Source organism: Condylura cristata, unplaced genomic scaffold, assembly GCF_000260355.1.
Source record: "Condylura cristata isolate star-nosed mole 26May11 unplaced genomic scaffold, ConCri1.0 scaffold00017, whole genome shotgun sequence".
In the NCBI taxonomy this organism is placed as follows: Eukaryota; Metazoa; Chordata; class Mammalia; order Eulipotyphla; family Talpidae; genus Condylura; species Condylura cristata.
Genome location: NW_004567118.1, coordinates 35,331,254 through 35,342,219, shown reverse-complemented (window position 1 = coordinate 35,342,219; position 10,966 = coordinate 35,331,254). Strand labels below are relative to the sequence as shown.

The 10,966-nt window shown below is 50.1% G+C and overlaps 1 protein-coding gene across 1 annotated transcript in view; it reads left to right on the top strand.

The window, feature by feature from the left end:
* ANKRD13B (ankyrin repeat domain 13B) overlaps positions 1 to 10,966 on the top strand; it is an 18,091-nt gene continuing 7,125 nt past the window's right edge. The window contains exons 1-2 of the mRNA XM_004684828.2: positions 1 to 117; positions 10,779 to 10,914. Coding sequence (XP_004684885.1) covers positions 4 to 117; positions 10,779 to 10,914 — 250 coding nt within the window. The 5' untranslated portion in view covers positions 1 to 3. The remainder of the gene's footprint in view (positions 118 to 10,778; positions 10,915 to 10,966) is intronic.

Genomic DNA, 10,966 nt, shown 5'->3' with positions numbered 1-10,966 from the left:
GCGATGATCCCAGCCAACGCCTCCGCCAGGAAGGGGCCCGAGGGCAAGTACCCGCTGCACTACCTCGTGTGGCACAACCGCCACCGGGAGCTGGAGAAAGAGGTCCGCGCCGGCCAGGTAAGGGCGCCGTCGGGGCGCAGCGGGGACCCCACGGTCGGGGACGCGCGCCCGGCTTGGGGAGGGGGCGCGGCGCGGCTGTCCCGCCTCCCTGGCGAGTTTGCAGCGCTTCTTTGTTCACCACCACGGCTTTTGTGCCTGTTGACCCCGAGAGGGTGATGGGAGCGGCCCCTGCCCGCCCCCCTCGGGCCCGAACCGGGGGCCCACATGTGTTTCTGACCCCCCAGATTGGGGCAGGGGACACTGTGTCCGCCCTCCGCCGGGACCCTGAGGGCTGCGGGGAGGGGCTGTCTGCGTTCCATGTGGTGGGAGGGTTCGCTCTGCTCAGCCGAGTAGCTACATCTCCCTCCCCAGCGTGGCCAGGCCTGGGGGTCTCAGGTCAGGGATCAGAGAATTGGCTGAGACACTCCCAGACATCCCAGCCCCACCCAGTATCCTCTGCCCTGGTGGTGAGCGCTAAATTTGTTTACTCGGGCTGGTCAGAGTTCCAGGATCCCCCAGACCCTACCACCCACTTGGGAATGGAGAATGAATACCGAGAATCACCCCTTCCCCTAGGGGCAGCCCCGAAGGGCCTTGTCCAGGTGCTGAAAGGCGCTCTCCTGCCCTCTGGTGCTGGGGTCTGGCTTCTGGGAACTGAGAGACCTAGGGGTCACTGGCGTAGGAAGGATTTGAGGTTCTGCTAGTTAGTGAGAACGGGTGGGGCAGCCAACTTTGGGTGGGTGGCGGCCTCCAAGAAGACAGGGTAAAGGGGGAGGATATCCTGGCCATTCCTCACGAGGAAGCAGGTACAGGTCACAGATGGTTTCCAGCTCTGCCCTTGGCTCCCAGACCATAGGTAGGCACACCTGGTGTGGACCACTCTGCCTCCAGCAAAAAAGCAGGAGTCAGAACCTGTCCCAGTCAGCCCTGCGTTGCCCGAGCCTCCAGACCCTGTCCAGGATTTTTCCCCTTTGGGGATATGTCTTTTGAGGCCCACTTCCTGAGTCACAGGAAGTTCAGTGGAGGAGAGTTCTGCTTCCCAAGGGATGAGTGAGGTAGAGAGCAGGACTTCAAGCTCCGAGTCTCTGAAGACCACCACTGTGCCCTCAGGCCAGCATAGCAGGCAGCTCTGCTTAGCAATACCTGGAAGTGTTGGGGTGTCCTGAACTTCTAAGGCTCCAGGCTGGTGCTTACTTCCTTTCTGCCTCTGCCAAGTTGCCTCTTAGACCATGTCTCTGTTTATCCATCCTGAGGTGGTGTGCATCCTTCATGCCCTGCAGAGGAAGCCAGGTCAGAGTGCTTGGCCCCAGGGAACTAAGAAGACCCCATTTTGGTGGTTGTGACTTGCTAGGGTGCCAGTCTCTTCTGGCTTTTCTCTGCTTTCTTCTCCTGAGGACAAAAAACAAGCATCTGACAGAGGATACAGCCAGAGTGATTTAAACCTGATCTGAAAGGAACTTCCTGATGGGATGATGGGCGGATTGTTAGGCAGAAAGTAATGACTGAATTTCCAGAATGCCTCAAGGCCCACTCCCTTGTCCAAGGTGGGATGGATGGTCCTTTTCCTGCAGAGACTGGAGAGAGGCAAATGCCCTAGAGGAAAAGGCCTTTTTACCCTGGCTTCAGTGATTGATAGTCCTCAGGTCAGCAGCCATCTTTGCTGGAGGAGTGTGAGGCACCAGAATTTGCTGGAGGTAGAGGTGGTTTGGGGCTGCTGAATGTGCCCCTCTACCTCTCCTCTTAGGCCTCCTTAGAAACCAGGCCCCAGGTTAACCCCTTTGCCCACTCATCCTCCCTCTCACCTAGTGAGTTAGTGCCTCCTTGAAATGGACACCCTCTTGCCTTGAGCCAGACCAGAGAGGATATAGAGCCCGGACTGAGGTTAACTTGTGTTCAACCACCAAGGAGCAGAGGCAGTTCACTTCACTCCAGAGATTCCAAAAAGGGAAAGACCAATGAGTCTGCGTGGAAAAGACCCTTATCTGTATGTACCCCAGCTCCAGGGCTGACCCAGAGTGATGATTGCATCCCAAAGTGCATTCTCAGCCCTCAGTGTCATGCTTCCTGCAGGGAATGGGACTCGCCTATGCACAGTGAAACCCTTGTGGACCCAAGACCTCACAGCGGGAGGCCCCTGACCTCTGATCTTCCTGGCACCGACTGTCACAGAAAACAGCCAGGCTTTCCCCAAATTCACAGCAGCTGGGTTTCCCTGGGCCTCACTTGGCAAAGCTGCCTCTTCTTCACTCCAAGCAGCCCTACAGAGGCCCTCCCACAGGCAGGCTTGGCAATGCCAGCCGACTGAATGAGGGGATGGCATGGCAGGCCTCAGAGCAAGCTCATGGGCTCTGCTTAGCCTTAGGTAGTTTTGGGGACAAGAAGCAGAGTGGTCGAGAGATGGAAGGTACTCGTGAGTGTTTTTTGGTGAAGAAAAGGGTCCTTGACCGCCCCAGATGATGCCTTACTTCCTGCCACGCACATGCCTTGCTAAGTTTGAAGGGAGCAAGGGTGTTTAGGCCAGTGGATATGCTAGTTCCCCCTTCACCGGCACAGCCCTGAGGTTGGCACAGCCAGCTGGGCTTGCCCCTGGAGCTGAAATCATGCTCCTAGTGTTCCCTGGGGACTTCAGGGGGGGCTTAGACTGGAGCTCCCTGTGGGAGTGCTGAGAGGGGTTGGCTCATACTCTGGCAGTGGGAAATCTGGAGGGGCCAGACAGTGGGCCCAGGGAGGAACTCTGGAGGGCCCAGCCCTTCCTTCTGGGACTGTCTCCACCATAGTCCTCCATCCTGCTTTCCTCGGTTCATCCTTTAACCTCGAGGCAGGCAGGATGGGATTGTGAGGTCTGAGGCACTCAGGCTGTTCCACCCAAGGTCCCAGTGGTGTCCAGGGCCTTGAGGGGGGACCTGTGACCCCCACAGTCTCTAAAGAGGGCAGCCCTGGGTATGAGCCATCACCATAGCTGCTGATTTGGGAAGTTCAGGAGTGGGAGCCATGGAGTCCAGAAACCAAAAATCAATGTGGGGGAAGGGGGAGAAGCTGCATGGATGAGGTGGCACCCCCACCTGCCCAGCTCGGCCTGAGAAAGTGTCCCACCCATGCCTCCAAACCCCCCTCCCAGACATAACTGCTCCTAGAGCCCACTTCAGAAGTGACCCCGTCAGACTCCAGCTGTTCTCTGAGGGGCTGGGGGAGGAAGAGGCAGCAGAAGGAGCGGGAGGCTGAGCAGACCAGGTCCCAGGGTCTGGCCCCCTGACCCTTCTCCAGCACCCATGTTTAGTCTATACGTTTGGTGTGTTCTTGTAAGATTTCACAGGACAAAGGATTCTGCTAATGCTAAACAAGTTTAAAAATATCCTGCTGGTGCATGTGGGTGCAAGGGGTGTGCCTATGCATATATGCTGGCAGTGACCGTGCATTACTGGCCCTGCAGAGCCAGGGCACAGCTGGGCACACGTGTGCTTGCACACTCTGGTGCACCTGCACTGTGAGCGAGTGGAAACAGCACGCGTGCTGATTGGCACTATGCACAAGTGTGCGTGTGCGTCCAGCAGGTGTGTGCCTGAATGGAAGCAAGGAGGCGCGCTGCCCAGGGAACTCCCGCTTCTAGGCTGGAAAGACCCCTATTTTTGACTGCAGCTGAGGCCTACTGGTGTGAGAGTTTCTATTCTCTTGGTGGAGAGGCCTGGGTGTTGGGTTTCATGGGAAACCTTTCATTCCAGCAATTAAATAGCTACAGGCCTTTGCTGAGGAAATTAATGAATTCTTCCACCTGGGCTCAGGGCAAGGCGCCATTTCTCAGGGTGGGAGCTGGTGGGAACTTCTTTGGGGTTTGGCTGGGTAGATGCAGGGTTCACATTGGCCCTAGAAAACAGTAGTGCTCTGGGTGGGGGGCTGTCGGGAGAGCTCCTAAGTAGTGTGGGGAGGAAAGGCATCCCTGCTGGGAGGGTGGCAGCAGCATCTGAGGCCCTGGGGGCCAGCTCCCTGGGGCCTTGTTAGCAGCATCAGCTGCAGGGGCAGGGATGATGGACGCAGGAGACTCAGCTGAAGCCCCTTGGGAAGGCCTCCTCCTGACTTCATCCAGCCCAGGGTGCTCTACCACGCCTGCCCAGGGTGCTCTACCACGCCTACCCAGGGCTTAGGACCCCACTCAGATCAGGACCCCTTTGGGTCAGTCCAACCCACAATAGGCAAAAAGTAAATAGTGTTGCTCCTCTTCTATGGGGAGCCATGTGGAGGAGCAGCAGGGGGCTACCTCGATCTCAGAGCCACAGCTCAGAGGGCCACAGGGAGCCAGGAATTTTTTTTTTTAAGGTTTTATTTATTTATACTTACAGAGCTGGGGTACAGGCCAGAAGTGCAGGAGCAGTGAGCGGACTCTCCAGAGGCAGAGTGGGGAGCAGAACAGGCCAACTGTCGAAGTGTACTGCTGAGAGGGGCAGTGGGCGGGTCAGGAGAGGTCTGCCTGCCATGTGGACTCCTCTGGGGAGGGCGGGGTTCAAACTCATTCTGAAGTGGCTTTAGCTTCTTAGCGCTGTGCTTTAACCTGCTGCGCTAAGGTGGGGAGGGGGGCCCTCCTAGTATATTTTAAAATGAAGAAATGGGGCCCTCCCTGGTGCTGCAACGGGTTAAAGCACTGCACTGTGAAGCTATCGCAGCCACGCAGCATGAGTTCCGTCTCTGGCCAGGGAGCTGACCTGCAGGGCACAGCAGACCTCTCCTATCTCACCCACTGCTTCCCTCAGCAGTGTGTTTCAATTAACCTGCCTGTTCTGCTCCCCACTCTGTCTGTGGTGAATCCTCTCAACCCCCTCCCCCCCATCTCTGGGCTGTACCTCAGTTCTTGTATGCATAAGTGAATCTTTTAAAATAAATACATAAAAAGGAAGAAATGCCAATTCAAGGTTATGAAAGTCTTGTAAATAAATAAATAAAAATTTTCTGCAAAGGAATTTATATTCATGTTTTAAAAATATGTAACTGCTGCTAGAAGATTTATAATGAAAAGCAGCAGTCCCCACTCTGCCTCTCTCCACAGCAGCAACCACTTTAAACTCTAGGCTGGTCAGCTGTTTACTTCCGTGATTATAACAATATCCTTCTATGGCGATTTCCTGGTTTGTCCGTTTTTCACTTCCTTGTTGCCCCCTCCCCACATCCCTCAACTGTAGACATCTGTGCATTTTTTTAAACAAATATTAATTAAGTACCAGTTATGTGCCAGATGCTGCTCAGGTCCTGGGGACACAGCGGACAGGGCCTTACATTCCAGGGAGACAAGAACAAGTACTTGAATGCTGGATGAGAACTAAAGCAGGACAATGGGCAGCAGATAGGCACAAAATACATGTCGGGCACAATGGGTTAAAGCGCAGCACTGTGAAGCTACCCAGCCACTGCTGCTCAAGTTCCATCCCCGGCCAGGGAGGTGACCCACATGGCACGGCAGAACTCTCCTGACCTGCCTGCTGCTCCCTTCAGCAGTGTATCTCAGTAGATCCACCTGTTCTGCTCCCCACTCTGTCTCTGGTGAATCCTCTCACCCCCTGCACCTCTAGCCTGTACCCGAGTTCTGTGTGCATAAATAAATCTTTAAAAAAAAAAATACCTGTCATTTAAGATGTCATCAGGGCAGGCCTTTCTAGGGAGGTGACATTTGTGTGGTGACCCGAAGGAAATGAGGGAGAAAGCTTTGTAGCCATGGAGGGTGCCCAGAAGACGCTTCCTGGAAGGCAGGTGAGAGTGAGGGGGGAGTTGCAGGGGCTCACAGGAGTCCAGAGGCGTCCAGGGCTATTGGATTCTATTTTAAGCAGGCTCACAAGCCATGGGAGGGTTTTGATTTAAAGGCTGGCAGGACCGGAGTAACATTTCCCAGGAATGGGGGGTAGCTGTTATGTGCCCCGTGAATAGACCTGAGTAGTTGGGAGAGGGGAAAGATACCCGCGGAGGGCAGCAGGGCCACCAGGTGAGGGACAGGGTGGCAGGTAGCCTGAAGGTGTGGAAAATGGAAGACTCTGGACCTGTTTGGATGGTGAAACTCACAGGGCTAGTTTTGCTGATGAAGCAGACCCAGAGAAGGAAAGGGAAAGCAGAGATAAAGACGGTTTTCTTACCTGAAAAGGGAGTGATGCAGGGTGTTGCTGGCCAGGGAGGAGGAACCACAGGCACAGCCACCCCCGGACGGCCGGAGCCAAGAGAACACAGGGAGAGAGAGAGGTCACGAATGTCTCGCCTTATTATGCAGTCAGTAATCGCTTCATATTTTTCCGAGGAAGTAAATTACTGTTTCCTCCCCCAAACTGGTCTCTTATACAGGTTTCCCCTGCTACCTGAATGTAGATGTGGTAGATTATTAGTAATAATCTACGATGTGGTAGGTTATGTTCAGGGTCTGGGAATGCTGTTACCACTGACTTATCTGGACTAATTTTTGAGTGCTTCTAGATTTCCAAAATTACCTACCAAGTAATTTCAAATATCGAGGCAAACCTGTATTTCCTGTGTTGATGTGTGTCCCCTGCGTTTTTAGTGTCTGTTGGCATGTTTTCGTATCCTTCCTGTTGGCAGCTTTCCCCAAACATCCAGTCACCCCTGGCTGGGAGTGTGGCCCAAGATGCACGTGTGGTACTTGCTGATTTACTGTAAGATGCCGGGTGGCAAGCTGGCCTGCTTCTCGCAAGATTCTCAGATGTCTGAATCCAGAGGTCTTTGACTGTAGTTCCTCCAAGGAAGAGCCCCCCAGTTCCTGCTAGGAGTAGGACGGGGCAGGCTTGCTGGCAGTGGTTCAGCATCTAAGGTGGGGAAAGAACTGAGGTTTCTCTGTGGACCAGTTTTAACCCCAGAACCTCACCTCGGGCCAAAGTATCTCAGGCTCATTTTCTACAGAGAATAAACCCCTGGCATCCTATGGTGGGAAGGAGGCCATCTCCCAGATTTATGAGTTTGGTGATGGGGTCAAGGAATCTGGATTTTCACCAGTCACCCTTGATTCAGCGCTGAGCCTCTTTCCTGTGGTTGCCGGGTCTGCGTTTCAGAGCGGCTTACTGACCGCTGGGTGTGTTCCTCTTTATGAGTGATGGGGTTCTCTTCTGCTGACCTCTCTTTTCTTTATTCTTATGGGTTTTAAATATTTTATTGACATTCTAATACTTACAAATTTACCATTTGGGCACTCTTCATTCCTTTGTATTGATCTAAATTTCTGTTTAGTATCATTTTCCTTCCACCTGAATAACTTCCTTTAACATTTCTTACACGATATGTTCTTTTAGCTTTTGTTGTCCACAAACGTCTTCTTTACCCCTTTGTTTTTGGAGGTCATTTTCACTGGATAGAGATTTCTAGGTCAACAGTTTCCACACCTGCACTTTAAAGATCTCATTCTATTGTGTTGTACAATAGCTTGCACAGCTTTTTTTTAGATTTATTTATGCATACAGAACTTGCCCCAGAGGGGCAAGGGTGGTGAGGGGATTCACCAGAGACAGAGTGGGGAACAGAACAGGCAGACTGATGTTGTACACTGCTGAGGGGAGCAGTGGTTGGGTCAGGAGAGGTCTGCTGTGCCATGTGGGTCACCTCTGGGGCAGGGATCAAACTTGCAGTGAAGTGGCTGCAGCGCACTTCATGATGCTGCACTTTAACCTGTTGTGCCACCTGGGAGGGCCCAGCTTGTATAGTTTTATGATAAATAATTTCTTAAAGTATCTCCTCTATTTGTTCTTCCATCTATAATGTCTCTCTCTTTTTTAAAGAATGCTTTTAAGATCTTTATTTTACCATTAGTTTCAGCATTTGAATGGGATGGATCTTGGTGTAGTTTTCTTTGTATTTGTCTTGCTTGATTGGACTCCACTGATATATCTATTGGTAAACTTACCAGTATATTAGTTTCTACAGTAAGTTACCACACAGTAGGTGGTTATAACAACAAAAATGTATGCTGTCACAGTTTTTGAAGTCAGAAGTCCAAACTCAGTAAGATCCCATTCCCTTCAAAGATTCTGGGGGAGAATCCTTCCTTGCCTTTTCCAGCTTCTGGTAGTTCCAAGAATTCTTGGCTTGTGTCTGTATACCAATATTTTCTACATCCATCCTAATGTGGAATTTCTCTCTGTGTGTATCACCTCTGTGGACCTTACAAAGATATTTGTCATTGCATTTAAGTCTCACCTGAATAAAGCTGATTTTATCTTAAGATTAAACTTAATTACATCTGCAAAAACCCCTTTTCAGAGTAAAGTCACATTAACAGGTTTCTGGAGGTTAGAATGTGGACATATATTTTTGGGAAATACTACCATTTAATCCACTACAGTTGCATGGGATATTTACATGTGTGTGTGAATATAGTACATATACATATATGTATGTACACATATGACACAGTAATGTTATGCTCATATGGTATTCTAAAGCATATTGAGTTATTATCTTTTATTTCTGAATTTGTGAAATTATTTTTATGCTAATTATGATCATATTTTCCTTTTTTGCATGTCTAGTTATTTTTAACTGGATGTTGGGCATTGTAAATGTAATGTTAAGCACCTGGATTTTGTTGTGTTCTTTTAGGCTTTATTCTGGCACATTAAGTTACTTGTAAATCAGTTTGATCTTTTTGGAGCTTATTTTAAATCTTTGTTGTATTTAGTCTAGGTGCCTTTTCTCTAGGGATAATTTATCTCTACTACATAACCCTTGTCAGAACTCTGGTAAATATGCTGCATATTTAGTAAGGACATTCCACTCCCCCAGCTGGACACTGGGTGTCTCTCAGTCCTGGATCAGTTCTGAGAATTTATCAGTTTATTGCTCCTTTTCTGTTTGGTCTTGTTGAACTTCACTCTATACATAGGACATTTAGTATTTAGCAAAGACCCAAAGGCACCCCATGCCTATTTATTGATGGGCTTTTTTTATTTTTATAACTCATTCTTTTCTGGGGTTCTGTTCTACAGCTTTGCCACTCTCACCCTCACCCCTACCCTAAACTTCCCTCGGTTTCCACACCATGCTTCCTGAATTGTAGCCTAAAATGTTCCTCCAGGTAGAAATCCCAGGCAATTTTAGGACATACCTTGATTGTTTCTCTTACGTCAGGATCACAGTTCACTGAATTACTTGGTATCTAATGCATGACATATATGTATGTATGTATGTATGTATGTATTAACAAATCTACTGTTATTTATTGACTTTTCAATAAATAAATCCTCGATGGGCACAACTTCATACAGATTGTGTGTCCTGTGGCCTTTAGCAAGAAGGTTGCTTTAGGATTTGGTGCAAGCCACATTGCTGTTGCCATGACATGTGTTATACCTTTCCTCAGATGACTATTTTTGTTTGGTTTGCTGCTGGCACTCATAGTGTTGTTCTTTGCTTGTATACATAAGCAGCATCTCTTTGCCTAAATAGAATTCATTTTAATAAGCCTAACATCTTCAGTTATAAGAAGAGCTGTATGTTCCCGCTGGTTCTAGAGATCCCACTTGTAGCCAGCAAAATGACCTTCGAGGGCCTTCCTGGTGGTGCAGGGGTTAAGTCTCAGTACTGTGAAGCTCTCCACAGCTACTGCAGCATGAGTTTGTTCCCTGGCCAGGGAGCCGACCCATGTGGCATGGCAGACCTCTCCTATCTCACCCACTGCTCCCCTCAGCAGTGTGTTTCAGTAGATCTACCTGTTATGGTCTCCACTCTGTCTCCTCTCACACACACACACAGCCTGCCCCAATACCTCTGGCCAACACCCCAGCTCCTGTATGCACAAATAAATAAAATAAATCTTTAAAAAAAATGACCTTGGGCAATAGCCTTCCAGCTGTATCTTACAGGTCCTCTTCCCAGCAAACCTCCAGCAGCTCCAAGATGGCAGTAAGAGCTTATTTCATTCATTTTAAAGCAGTTGTTTTCTCCATGGTGGGAGGGTAATTTCAGTTTTCTCATCATGGTTGAGGAGAAACCTTTAACTGGCATTTTAATGAAGGAGAAGAGGAGTTAATACCTGTGATCACTTTATTGTGTTTAACTAGAAATTCTAAGCTCTTGAAATATATTTAAATATTTATGTTTAACAAACACTTTTATCACTCAGCAGAAATCTCATGTGATTATAATCATGCTATTGACAAAATCATGATAGGATTTATGGAATATTTTAAGGCATGGTATCCCACAAGTATAGACCATGGGATTGAATGTGTACCATGAACCTATTCTTTCATTCTTATCAATGTATTTCTGCCACTGCTTGTTAAACTTCACTCAGTGATAATGACAGTGGTCTACATTGGTAGCTCTTACTGAAGGTCTTGGACAACTAGGCTGAGGCCTGTCTCAGGTGCCCTTCTTGGCTGACAGCCTGTCTAGCTCACCCTTTAACCTCAGGCCCACTGTTCACAGGAGCCCACTGGGCCTTGGAGGAGTGACCCCAGTCGGGGGACCCAGGTAGGCAGGAAAGCAGGTCACCCCTTCTCAGTTACTTCCTGCCCTGTCTTGCAAGGCCTTTCTGTTCACCTGGCCTCAGCTCCCCGTGACTGTCTTTCCTTCTGCCTTGTGAGGTGGGCAGGGTAGGGCAGCTGGGTGGGGCAATTGGGTGGCTGCTGCTGGCCTCGAGGTGGTTGGGCTCAGACTGACTGCCTCAGAAGTGACGAGGGACCCATCTTCACCTCCTTCTCCAGGTGGACATCGAGCAGCTGGATCCCCGTGGTCGGACTCCCCTGCACCTGGCCACCACACTGGGGCACCTCGAGTGTGCCCGTGTGCTCCTGGCACACGGCGCAGATGTGGGCAGGGAGAATCGCAGCGGCTGGACAGGTGGGCACTGCTGCTCACCCGATCCCATGGCCAGGGTCTTCCTTATATATGT